A 13,970-nucleotide genomic window follows, 5' to 3' on the forward strand; every position below is an offset into this window, starting at 1 on the left:
CATTAATAGGTCCACATATAACAAATTCTGCAGAGGGTGTGGAGAAAAGGGAACTCTCCTACACTGTTGGTGGGACTGTAAATTGGTACAACCACCGTGGAAAACAGTATGGAGGTTCCTCAGAAAACTAAATATAGAACTAACATATGACCCAGCAACCCCACTCTTGGGCATATGTCCAAAAAAAAACTTGCCTTGAAAAGACATGCACCCTTCATGTTCACTGCAGCACTATTCACAATAGCCAAGACATGGAAACAACCCAAATGTCCATTGACAGATGAATGGATTGAGAAGATGTGGTATATATATCCACAATGGAATAGTACTCAGCCATAAAACAGAACAAAATAATGCCATTTGCAGGAACCTGATGGAACTAGAGACTCTCATACTGAGTGAAGAAAGAAAGAGGAAAAACAAATGCCATATGATATCACTTATATCTGGAATCTAATATATGGCACAAATGAACTTTTCCACAGAAAAGAAACTCATGAATTTGGATAACAGACTTGTGCTTGCCAAGGGGGAGGGGGAAGGGAAGGGAGTGGGATAGACGGCAAATCTGGGGTCAAGAGAAGCAAACTATTATATCTGGAATGCATAAGCAATGAGATCCTGCTATATTTCACAGGGAACTATATCCAGTCACTTGTGATGGAGCATGATGGAGGATAATGTGATAAATACATTCCTGTGGTGGGTGGTGTGTGTGTGTGTGTGTGTGTGTGTGTGTGTGAGAGGAGAGAGAGAGACTGGGTCACTTTGCTGTTCCATAGAAAATTGAGAGATTGCTGTAAACCAACTATAATGGGAAAAATAAAAATTATTTAAAAAATGGCTGAGAATTTGCTAAAACTGAAGGAAGATATTAGTTGAAAAAGTTTCAGGATAAACAAAAACTCATCCACTTCTAATAATATCCAGTGAACATCGACAATAAAAAGAAAGTCTTAAAAAATATAATCGAGAAAATTACTTATAAAGGAATAAAAATTAGAAAAATAGACAACACAGCAGAAGCAATGAATGCCAGGAGATAATATATTTGGTGAGCTAAGGGAAAATTACAGTTCATCTAGTTTTATACCTATGTTAACCTATCATTTAATAATCAAGTAAATATCAAAAAGAAAGGAAGAAAAGAAAAAAGGGCATTTTTAGACAAATACTGATAGAGCTCACTACTTGCAGGGCTTCACCTGAACAATCACTAAAGGCTACTGCCTAGTAAAGAGGAAAATTAATCCAGTAATAAGACAAAGGAAGAAGCAATGCTGAGTAAAGACAATGATAAAATTTTTGGTAAACCTTCAAAAATATTGGTTGTAAACAATATGTAACAGTATATAAATAAGGAGCATTCTGTGTTAGAATTTTGACTAAGATCCCAAGCTGAGTGCAATGTATGCCAGATCATCTTTTAGAAAATGAAACTGGTCACTTAGAGTCAGGGCATAGAGAAATCAGCTAGGAAGACTGTAAATGAGAGGCCAGGGAGGAGGATTTCTTTGGGAAGAGCTGCTGTCGGTGGGTGGTATATTTCTTCTCCCCAGTGGAGGAAGAGAGAGCAGCAGTTGTCCCTCTGCCAAGCTAACTGAGGGGCTTTAGAAAATGTCTCAGAAAACTTGGTCTCTGGAGTTTGTGGAATACAGGAACTGGTAGCTGATTTACAACTTAAAATATTTAAAGTCAAGAGAATGCCTGCAGCTTCTCCTGGTGGCAGAGTAGGAAAAAACAGGCACAATAAGAGAGACATACTCTTACTGAAGGTAAAACAAATGTGTGTGTATCATCTGGCCTGACCTAGATCCCACTGAAAGGGAGCTGGAGTTGAGTCATGCTGAATGGGACCCTGTGCAAAAGGCTGGTCTAGAATCAGAGAAGACGCCAGGAAGAGGATCTGTGTGTGGTGGACCTCAGACAGAAGCTGAAGCAAAAGTCACAGCAGCCGGCCAGAGGAGGCATTTTCCGCAGGTGGGAGGATCCAGTGATAAGAAGCTTCCAAAGAAGCACATAAACATTCCCTGGGAGATCTGGGGCATCCAGACTTGTGGGATCACTGGGGGCAGTGAACAGCCAAGATGCTTGTCACCCACAAACCTACCTCTCCTACGATAGTAGGACTACCTATTGTCACTTTAATTATTATGTTCCCTAGTTTACTATTTCCAACATCCAAAGGACTAATTAATAACCGTATAATCTCCATTCAACAATGACTAATCCAACTAACATCTAAACAAATAATAGCCATTCACAATCGAAAAGGTCAGACCTGAGCCCTCCTCCTCCATCAACACCCAACATTGGAGGAGACAAAAGATAAGCTATTGAGGAAGGGATTTAAAGGACAGAGATAACAATGGCAAAAGATTGACCACATTTACTTTCCCAAATACAGCCACAAGTTTAAGTTAGGTTAAAGCTGGAGGTGGTGAAGAGGGCTATTTTAAATTGGATGAAAGATACCAACTTTGATTTTAGATCTAAGTGGACTTTAAATATCTGGTAAGAATAATGATATCCATTTATACCTTAAAGTAACCAGGAATCTACCCTAGATTTCACCCAGAAATAGGGAAAATATTTGATAGAGCAAGTTTAAAAGAATGATGAGAGTTCCCGTCATGGCTCAGTGGTTAACGAATCTGACTAGGAACCATGAGGTTGTGGGTTCGATCCATAGCCTTGCTCAGTGAGTTGGGGTTCCGGTGTTGCCGTGAGCTGTGGTGTAGGTTGCAGATGCGGCTCAGATCCTGTGTTGCTGTGGCTCTGGCGTAGGCCAGTGGCTGCAGCTCTGATTCAACCCCTAGCCTGGGAATCTCCATATGCCGCGGGAGCGGCCCAAGAAATGGCAAAAAGACCAAAAAAAAAAAAAAAAAAAAAAAAAAAAAGAATTAAAAAAGAATGATGATAAGAAAGACTAAAATTGCTTTCTGCTTGCATCCTAAGACTGGTTTAGTTAATAAACTAGTTACAATGGGAAGAAAATGAAAAAAAGTTTAATTTAGTATTTGACAATAATTTGGAATATAGGAGATGGAAAATTAAGTTTGAAATAATTAAAGCCCTTTTATTATTCCAAAAAATAACCAAACCCAATGTACATGAGATATCTAATGGAGATATCCAGCAGGCATGTGTGTGGTGAAATCTTATGGGAGAGACTTCGGCTGGAGGTATAGGTTTGGGGATCTTTGGGATGTAGGCTGTTAAAGCCTGAGAGAGGATAAGAATATTCAGGAAACCATGAAGCATGAGACAAAACACTACATGAAAAAAAAAAATCCTAGAAAATCCATGTTTTAGGGGAAGAAACAGGATGTCTCAAATGATCCAACAGGAAGAGTCAGAAAGTTTCAAAGAGGACAGAGAAATGAACAATGTAAAACAAACAAACAAACAAAACCCCCCAAATCAGCAATGCCTAATAATACTTAAGCTATAGAGCTGAGAGGAAGAAGCCAGTAGACAAAAAGGAATTGAAGATCAAGTTGAGAAAAGAATTAAGGGTCTAGGAAAAGATAACAGAAGATCCATTTACCAGATGGAAGATAATTGGGTACTTTAAAAAAAATAGCAATCTAGGAGTGAGTGAAAGTTATTTCCAATAGATCCTTAAGTTATTGAGTTTACCTGTAACATCTGTCAGTAAGTGGTGTAATAACCAGCCTAGGGGAATTACCCAAATATTCATATCCATATCGTAAACCAGCATTGATCATCTTTGTTTCCAAATGATTTTCCTAGTATAAATCAGATAAAACGGAGTTAGCTTAAATAATAAAAATGCAAATTATACAAAATCTCAATCTCCTTAATAACTATAAGCCATGTTCTAAACAACATCTTTAAAATTCACTTCTCAGAAATCATTTAATTTGATAGAAGAATTCAATATCTACTTTCTTTTGATAATAACTAAAGTCTCTGGCTTCAATTTTTCCCAGAAAAATCTTTGGAAAATGTATTTGTCCTTTATCTCTCTCATATTTTGTTTTTTTAACTCGCTAACATTATTTTTTTAATGTGTAATTGACATACAACATTATGTTAGTTTCAGGGATATAACATAATGATCCCACATTTGTATTTATTGCAAAATGATCACAATAGGTCAACATCCAGAGAATTTTTAAGATCTACTCTTAGTAACTTTCAAATACACAATACAGTATTATTAACCATCATCACCATGCTGCATATTACATCTTTATAAATGATTTTTTACAACAGAATTTTGTACTTTTTGACTCCTTTCACCTATTTCTCTCACTCCACCACCCTCATCCCTACCCCTAGCCTCTGGCAACCCTGAATCTCTTCTTTGTATCTATAAGCTTTTTTTGTTGTTGTAGTGTTTTTTGGTTTTGTTCTGTTTTTTATTTATTTATATTTTATTTATTTTCTATTCATGGCCACGCCTGCAGCATATGGAGGTTTCTGGGCCAGGGGTCGAATTAGAGCCACAGCTGGGGCCTATGCCATAGCCACAGCAACACCAAACCTGAGCTGCATCTGCCACCTACACCACAGCTTACAGCAATGCCAGATCCTTAACCCACTGAGTGAGGACAAGGACAGAACCTGCAACCTCACAGAGAAAACATCAGGTCCTTAACTCACTGAGCATAATGGGAACACCTGTTTTGTTTTTCAAATTCCACATATAAATGAGATCACATGATATTTGTCTTTCTGACTTATTGCACGTAGCATAACATCCTCAAGGTTCATCCATGTTGCAAATGTCAAGATTTCATTTTTTATGGATAAGTAATATATGTAATACACCACATCTTTATCTATCCATTCATCAAAGGATACTTAGTTTGTTTCTACAGATTGACTATTGTAAAAAGTAATGCAATAAACATGAGGGTACATATATATTTTTGAGTTAGTGTTTTTGTCTTCAGATAAGTACCCAGAAGAGGAACTGCTGGGTCATATAATGTTCTATCTTCTAATTTTTTTTTTTTTGAGGCTCCTCTATGCCATTTTCCATAGTGGCTGCACCAATTTACATTCCTATCAAAAGTGCAGAAGGGTTCTTTTTTTTCCACATCCTTGCCAACATTTGTTACCTCTTGTCTTTTGATAACAGCCATTCTAACAAGTGTGAGGTAATATCCTATTGCGGTCTTGATTTGCATTTCCCTGATGATTAGTGATGTTGAACATCTTTTCATATGCCTGCTGGCCATCTATATATTCTCTTCAGAAAATTGTCTATTCAAGTACTCTGCCCATTTTTTTAATTGGATTTTTTTTTTTTGCTATTGAATTATATGTGTGTTCTTTATATATTTTGGATACAAACCTCTTACCAGATATTTAATTTGCAAATATCTTCCCCTATTCGGTAGGTTGCCTTCTCATTTTGTTGATGGTTTCCATCGATGTGCAAAAGTTCTTTGGTTTGATGTAGTCCTACTTATTTATTTTTGCTTTTGTTGTCTTTGCTTTTGGCGTAAAATCCAAAAAGTCACTAGTTCAAATGTCAAGATTATTACCACTTCTCTTTTCTTCCAGAGGTTTTATGGTTTCAGGTTTTACACTCAATTTTTTAATCCATTGTGAGTTAGTTTTGGGGTAGAATGTAAGATAGTGGGCCAATTTCACTCTTTTGCATGTGGCTGTCCAGTTTTAGCAAAACCATTTATTAAAAAGACTGTTCTTGCTCTATTGTATATTCCTTGGCTCTTTTGACATAGTTGACCATATGTGTGTAGGTTTATTTCTGGACTCTTCACTATGTTCCAATGATCTATGTGTATGTCTTTATGCCAATACTATACTAGTTTGATTAGTTTAGCTTTTTAATATAATTTAAAATCAGGGAGTTCTTGTCATGGCTCAGCAGAAACAAATCTGATGAAGTATCCACGAAGACACAGTTTGATTCCTAGCCTCTATCAGTGGGTTAAGGATCCAGCATTGCCATAAGCTGTGGTGTAGTTTGCAGAGACAGCCTGGATCCTGTGTTGCTATGGCTGTGGTGTAGGCTGGTGGCTACAGCTCCAATTTGACCCCTAGCCTAGCTACCTCTACATGCCACGGGTGCAGCTCTAAAAAGACAAAAAATAAAATAAAAATAAAATCAGGGTGTGTGATTCTTCCAGGTTTGTTTTTCTTTCTCAAGATTGCTTTGGTTATTTGGGGTCTTTTCTCGTTTCATAAAAATATTAATACTGTTCTATTTTTGTGAAAAATACCATTGGAATTTTAATAGGAATTGCATTAAACCTGTAGATTGCTTTGGGTAGTATGGACATTTTAACAACATTAATTCTTTCAATCCATGAACACAGATACTTCATTTATTTGTGTCTTCTTTAACTGCTTTCATCAGGATCTTACAGTTTTCAGTTTACAGGTCTTTTACCTCCTTGGTTACATTTATTCCTAAGTATTTTATTCTTTTTGAGCAACTGTAGATGGGATTGTTTCCTTATTTTCTCTTTTTGATAGTTCATTATTCTCCTCTATTTTCAACATTTGTTCAATTGTTTCCACTATAGAGGGCGTGTCATCATTATCACCATTTTACAGATAAGGAAGCTGGTCCCTTAAGAGATAAGTAACTTGCTCAAGCCAAACAACTGGTGAGGGGAGAATGTAGCATTTGAAACAATGATTCCACAGTCTGAGCTCCTAACCACTGTACACACGACCTCATGTCATTTTCCAGGGTTCTGGTTCTTGTAACTCCTCTCCCGGCACCATGTCTCTCCCAAAGCCTTTCACAAAAGTGATTATGATGAGAACTTTCAATACTGTATCTCCATTATCAGCTCTCTCTCTAACACTCTCAAGAGGCCCAACTGTGTTCACTGTACTGTTCCTGCTCCTCCTGCCTTCCTGATGGAGACTGCCATCGCCAACCACCCAGATCCCCTGATAAGAACCTTCCTTCCAGACCATGTTTCTGGTTCCTCCAATTGATCAATAAGAGGAAAGTTTAATGACTAAATCAGACTAAAACAGTCTGACTCGGACATCCTTTAGATGTATCAGGAACCTAAAAACATCATTTTAAACTGATTAGTTTCAACATTCTGCAAATTCAGCAAGCATGATGACTAATTTACAATGAGTAATTTTTAAAATAACTACTCAGTTTGTGTGCATCTATATATATTTATATGCAACTATATATTTGTATAGTTTTCATACACATGATATATAGTTTTTGGCTGCCTTAATCTTCAATTTAGAGAGTGCTTTGTTAGGTATATAGTTAGTCATCAGCAAAAAGTCCTACATTACTGATACCTTTTCCCATGTGAATTAGCAAGCACAAATTAAATAGCTATGAGCTAAAATTGCTGTGTAAAAACATTCAGTGCTATTACTTACTTGCCAGTAGTACCTAAGCTGACTTAACCATTCAAAGTCAGAGTCATCACTAACTTTCTTTTTAACAAGTGTTGTGAGGACATCTCTAGCATGGACATCCAGCACCACAAGGGCTCCCAGAGTAACACGATTCTGCTTGGACAATTTGCCACGAACCAAAGTGACAATATCATCAATTTGTTTGTTGCATTTATCCAAGTATTCTTCAAGAGCCTGAAAGAAAATAAGATATAATTACTCAAAGTGATCAGAATCCTTTGGAACAAAAGATTTTTGACCTACTTTGAGAAAGGAGGCAAGAACATAAAATGGGAAAAAGACAGTCTTTTCAGCAAGCATTGCTGCAAAACCTGGACAGTTGCATGCAAATCAGTGAAACTAGAACACACCCTCACACCATGCACAAAAATAAATTCGAAATGGCTTAAAGACTTAAATATAAGACAAGACACCATCAAATTCCTGGAAGAGAACACAGGCAAAACATTCTCGGACATCAACCTTACAAATGTTTTCTCAGGTAAGTCTCCCAAAGAAATAGAAAAAAGCAAAAATAAACCAATGGGGCCTAATCAAACTGACAACTTTTGCACAACAAAGGAAACCAAAAAGAAAACAAAAAGACAACTTACAGAATGGGAGAAAATAGTTTCAAATGATGCAACTGACAAGGGCTTCATCTCTAAAATATACAAACAACTTATACAACTCAACAGCAAAAAAACCAACAACCCAATGGAAAAATGGGCAAAAGACCTGAATAGACATTTCTCCAAGGGAGATGTACAGATGGCCAACAAGCACAGGAAAAAATTCTCAACATCACTGATTATTAGAGAAATGCCAATCAAAACTACCATGAGATACCACCTCACACCAGTCAGAATGGCCATCATTAATAAGTCCACAAATAACAAGTGCTGGAGGGGCTGTGGAGAAAAGGGAACCCTCCTGCACTGTTGGTGGGAATGTAAATTGGTACAACCACTATGGAAAACAGTATGGAGGCATCTTAGAAAACTATACATAGAACTACCATATGACCCAGCAATCCCACTCTTGGGCATATACCCAGACAAAAATTTCCTTAAAAAAGACACATGCACCCACATGTTCTTTGCAGTACTATTCACAATAGCCAAGATATGGAAAAAACCCAAATGTCCATTGGCAGATGATTGGATTGGGAAGATGTGGTATATATACAAATGGAATATTACTCAGCCATAAAAAGAACATAATAATGCCATTTGTAGCAACATGGATGGAACTAAAGACTCTCATACAAAGTGAAAGAAAGTCAGAAAGAGAAAGAAAAATACCATATGATTTCACTTATATCTGGAATCTAATATAAGGCACAAATGAACCTTTCCACAGAAAGGAAAGCCATGGACTTGGAGAATAGACTTGTGGTTGCCAAGGAGGAGGGGGAGGGAGTGGGATGGATTGGGAGTTTGGAGTTAATAGATGCAGCCTATTGCTTTGGCATGGATTAGCAATGGGATCTTGCTGTATAGCACTGGGAGCTATGTCTGGTCACTTATGATGGAGCATGATAATGTGAGAAAAAAGAATGTATACATGTATGTGTAACTGGGTTACCTTGCTATACAGTGGAAAATTGACAAAACACTGTAAACCAGCTATAATGGAAAATAAAAATAAAAATCATTCTATAAAAATTAAAAACATAAAAATAAATTTAAAAAAATTTGACCTAGCATGTAGGGTATTTTCTACATTTTTAATCATAATTTTCCAAATGACAGAACTGTAAAAAAATCAATTTTTCTTACTACGAAGGTATCAGTGAACAAACTCAAGCAGGCCAGATATCGTGACATAAATGGTTTGTGCCTCCCTGTATGCTCTGTGGTTGTGGTGAGCTGTCAGTCATACTGCCCTATCTCCAAGGCAACAGGAAGGAGGGCATGTGTGACCCAAGCAGAGCCCATTACAGTTCTTTTCAGAGACTGCTATACAGACAGGAATAGAAGTACTTTTCACTAGTCTTGGTAGACTTTGAGCAGCCAATCTGAAGTGACTAAAAGCCATCATTCCTCACTGCAGAATAAAGCCTGTCAGAGACCAGTAGAGAAAATAAGAGAAACTGCCAAAGTGATGAACCCCCAAGATTCTGATTCCAAATGCTCCACCTTGGAGTCCATGAGTCCTTCTAGCATTCTTGTGTGACCTTCTGAGTAGGATTTGTGCCACTTGAAATGTAAAAATCCTAATCAACAAAACACCTAACATTTTAGTTTATGGTGAGCTAAAGCCACCTCTAAGGACCAGGCTTGCTCTGGATGGGGAAGAGGAAGGTCTCTTTTCTGGTGGGTAAATCCGGTTAATATTTTAAAAAGAGAAGAGGGTTTAAGAAAATCAAATGAAAATCAATGAAAACTGCTGTGCTTAAGGGAAGTGTCAATGTGTTCTAGCAGGCTGAACACTTTACTAATATTTAATAAACATTGTGCACCCATGAGTTTATTTCACTCCTTTAGGACCAGATAAGTGGTAGCAATGGAACTAAAAGTGAGGATTTCCAAGAATGTGAAAAGCTTAAAAGGCAGAATTGGAGTTATGTTTCTTTAAGTGAAACTTTTATTATTCCTTGAAATATTTTATACTTTTTTTTTTAAACGAAGTCAGTTTTTCAGAAGCTTGGTGCTTATATACTATTCCATTTATATCCTTCCCTCCTTCCTCCCTACCTTCCTTCCTTTTTCCTAATAGCCACTTCCACAGTGCATGGAAGTTCCTGGGCCAGGGATTGAACCCACAACTTGAAGCAAACTGAGCTGCTGCAGTCAGATTATTAACTCACTGTGCCACAGTGAGAACTCCCATTTATATCATTTTCATTTTAATTGCTATTCATTTGCTTCATAAGTGGTAGGAAAAAAAACTTCTGTCCCATCTATGTTTAAGCAACCCTAACTGTTTAAATTCTTGGAGCCAATTAGTGAATTTAACTATACTGAGTATATAAATTAGTAAAAATAGTTTTGCTCCAAGTAACACAAGCTGTGCCAGTTGGTGCATCTTAGTTTCCTCATCCGTAAAAGTCAAAATCTCTGCAAGCCTTAACATTGCTCATACTCTATAGCTCAACACAAGGTATAAGATTAAAAATATAATGTTTACACCCATCAGTATAAATTATACATCTATAAGCATTCAATGCTATTTACATTAGCAGAATGTATTCTGCTATACTATAAAAGCAATTTTAGAACTAAAATTTCACCTCAAGCTGTGATATGCTAAGTTCTTTAGGAACTATATTATATGAATCAATGAGAAGTCAGATCAGCTAAATTGAGAAAATTATGATGTTGAATTATTTTTGCTACATTTTATTCCTTGTAAACTGCACATAAACTGTGAACAGTTTGTATGTACAGTGAACTAATGAATTCACTAATTAGTGAAGTAGTGAACTAATTCACTAATAATTCACTAATTAGTGAACTAATGAATCTAAAGCTTACTATTTTATCATATAGTTGGCTAAAATAAACCCCATCTGGAATCAAACATTTTTATCACAGCTGGCTTCCTCTACATATATAATGATAAACTGATTCAAAATCAGATCAATATTTGCAATAACCAAAGCTCCAGGAAAGTGGTGATTCACTCATTTTTACCTCCTATAATACCTCATACTGACCAATTCCAAAGTCAATATTCTTTGAGTAAATAAATAGAAGCAGATCCTGGGGTGACTAGGTCTCCTGGTAGTAAGAGTGCTATTATAACATTAAGCTCTACATATATGGTGTATTTGTAGAATATAAAAATGTCTATCTTCTATAAGGCTACCAAGAGTCTCTAGCTATTCAACCTAAGTCATCAGCTTCAAATGCGAACTACACATTAATTAAGGAAAAAGTTATCAGCACATAGAATACTAAAAGCTATGCCATCATCCCACAAAAAACCCACATATTAAATATCCTTAAATCATCAATGCTTTAGAATACTAAAATATGGGTCAGCCCCTCCTGATGCTGCTACAGAACTTGAATGGCCTGAACATGCATGAGATGTGAACAGGCCATTTCATGTGAAATGTGAACGAGGTCCACAGGCAGCAGATGGAGCGTAGTAATAAAGAGGTGATGAAGAAGAGTAAGCACAAGCAGAGGAAAAAGAACTTTTAAAGACACATGCAAAGCTTCATTTCATTCCATGAAATTTAGCTATGTAAACAAAGCACCATAAAACACCATAGAAGAAGAGAGCAATCCAGCAGGTAGCAACAACAAAGGAGTGATTCGCTAAGACTCACTAATCTATAGCTCAGAGGACCTGTGTCTATGAAGCTGAATTTCCCTGGAGTATCAGTCACTCAAAGCACGGGTTCTCATTTTGGCTTTCTCTGTGAATGGTTCCATGCATGCACTATATTACACGAGTGGGGGAAAAATGGATGGAACAGGCTAATAAATGAGAAAATAAATAACCTTATCTCAGTTAAAAAAAAAAAAAGACCAACACAACACACAACTATTTGTATCTGTATACAATATGGTAAGAATTGTAGGCAGATAGCTTTAAGCAGAGGACACACTGAAATGGAGTGATCTAAACTGCATATCCCTTGAGATTCAAATTATGCATGGCAGATAGGTGGAAGCATGAAAGGGCTACAGACTACTCTTTAATGTTCTATTTCAACTCTTACCTGTTCCAGAGCAAAATATGTTTTTGCGAGACAGGTGGAGGTTTGATAACCACCACCTCTAAACTGAAGAAATTTGCAAGACGCCTACATTGCTCACATTTGCTTCTTTGTTCCATTTCCCACAGTGATGAATGAAAAAACTGTCATGGTGGTTTGGGGGCCCGGCATCCGTGGAGAGAGCTCCAGGAGGCTACATGTCCCCCCAGTAACCCTTGCTGGTGATGGAGAAACCCCTTTGTGTGGTAGGTTGGATTGTAGTAGTTTAAAAATGAAAAGCCAAAATGAGTTTTCTGGACTTACTGAGGAAATAAGAAAAAATGCACATGGGGAAAGAACGCCAAAGCCCTGTAGTAGCCCAAGGACTTATGGCTATAAGGGGAACCCTCGTTCCCCTTGTTATGGTTTCCATAAAGACAGATTTTTTTCCTAAAAATCCCTGACTTCCTGCCCCTATGCTCTTATGCTTTACCCAGAGGAGAAAGAAGTAACTGGCGGGTAAGTCTTAGTGAACTAAGCATGTTATCACTCAGCTCCTTCCTCTTTGAGCTCTGCCTGCTTATAGAAAATGCAAGTCTCTCTCAAACCCAATACTCACCAGGGTTCAACAATATCTTAATAATACAAAACTCCATGTCAAAAATACATTAAAAACTCATGGTTTTAAACAAGATCAGCAATTGCTGAATTCCGACTGTTCCATCAGTCAACTGAAAGTTGATCTGCTTGAAACCCTACCTCAAGGATCAGAAAGTTTCCTGGAAGGTAGTTTCTGTTTTTAATTAATAACAGCAATCTAATTAATACTATTAAATTTACATAGCTAATATATTAGAATATTTAAAATTAAGCATCATTCAAAACATTGTTTATTAAAAATTAATACATTAAAGTAAAAATAGCCAAAATAAGTCAATTAATATCCCTTGTCTTCATAAAGTAGTTTTACTAAAAGCATAAATGAGAATTATATTATGTATTTTTTCCTAATTTTTCTGAGTTTAGGAAGTTTCCTTGTTCTATTATCACTCTATTTTAAAGGCACAAAAATGTATGTAATAATAAGACTGAGGCTCAGCTATCCTCGACTTTTTGAGGGTATTGCCTTTATATTTTAGATTAATTGTATTTTGGCTATAATTGCTATTGAAAAATGCTAAAAAAAACCTGGGCATAATAAAAAGCTTACCTCTTGTCCTTTTGAAATTGCTGTTTGTACTTCTAAAGTCCAAAAGATTTGGGACACACAGAGAACTGTCTGTCCAGGCCAATCCCTTACCCAATTAATTCGTTCACATTGTGTATAGGCAAAAATTGCATCTTTGATAACCTAAATGCAAAAGAAAATGCTAAAGGTAAGCATTGTCACACTTTAGTTGGACAAGCTAAACAAGGAAGAGCTAAACTCTTAAATGAATTAACTTGCACTGCTCAACTTCTTACATTTTATCCAATTATGAAGCTTCAAAACATGTGACTAAAGTATATTCATAGACCTGTGAGCAAAACAAGTATACTGCATAACATTTTATTTTGCTGATGCACAATCTATTTTTGTGAACCACATTACATAAAATATTTCTTTGACCAGTTGTAGTCAGAGATGTCCTAGATACATTTAAACTGAACAAGAACAAGCAATTTTACTGTAAAATGTAAGTTCAAATAATTCTAAAATAAGATCTATCAAAATTATTTATGAGTAATTTTCTTTGAACTTGGATCCCCACTCAGCCCTGTGCATATATGTATAGGCATACTCAACAAACCACACAATTCCTCTGAAGTTTCTCCTATATCTCCAAACCTCACTCCCTCTCAATCCTGTAGTTTGATGCCTAAGGCTATGATGATCATGATGGATATATAACGCATTCACAGACAGCTGAGAGCTGTAAATGCAGGAAGA

The 13,970-nt window shown here is 36.6% G+C and overlaps 1 protein-coding gene across 1 annotated transcript in view; it reads right to left on the bottom strand.

Annotated features, from left to right (window-relative positions):
- Nucleotides 1–13,970, bottom strand: part of DNAH7 (dynein axonemal heavy chain 7) — a 265,071-nt gene that overhangs the window by 151,897 nt on the left and 99,204 nt on the right. The window contains 3 exon segments of the mRNA XM_021075816.1: nt 3,643–3,752; nt 7,369–7,581; nt 13,251–13,391. Coding sequence (XP_020931475.1) covers nt 3,643–3,752; nt 7,369–7,581; nt 13,251–13,391 — 464 coding nt within the window.

This window comes from Sus scrofa, chromosome 15, assembly GCF_000003025.6.
Source record: "Sus scrofa isolate TJ Tabasco breed Duroc chromosome 15, Sscrofa11.1, whole genome shotgun sequence".
Classification (NCBI taxonomy): Eukaryota; Metazoa; Chordata; class Mammalia; order Artiodactyla; family Suidae; genus Sus; species Sus scrofa.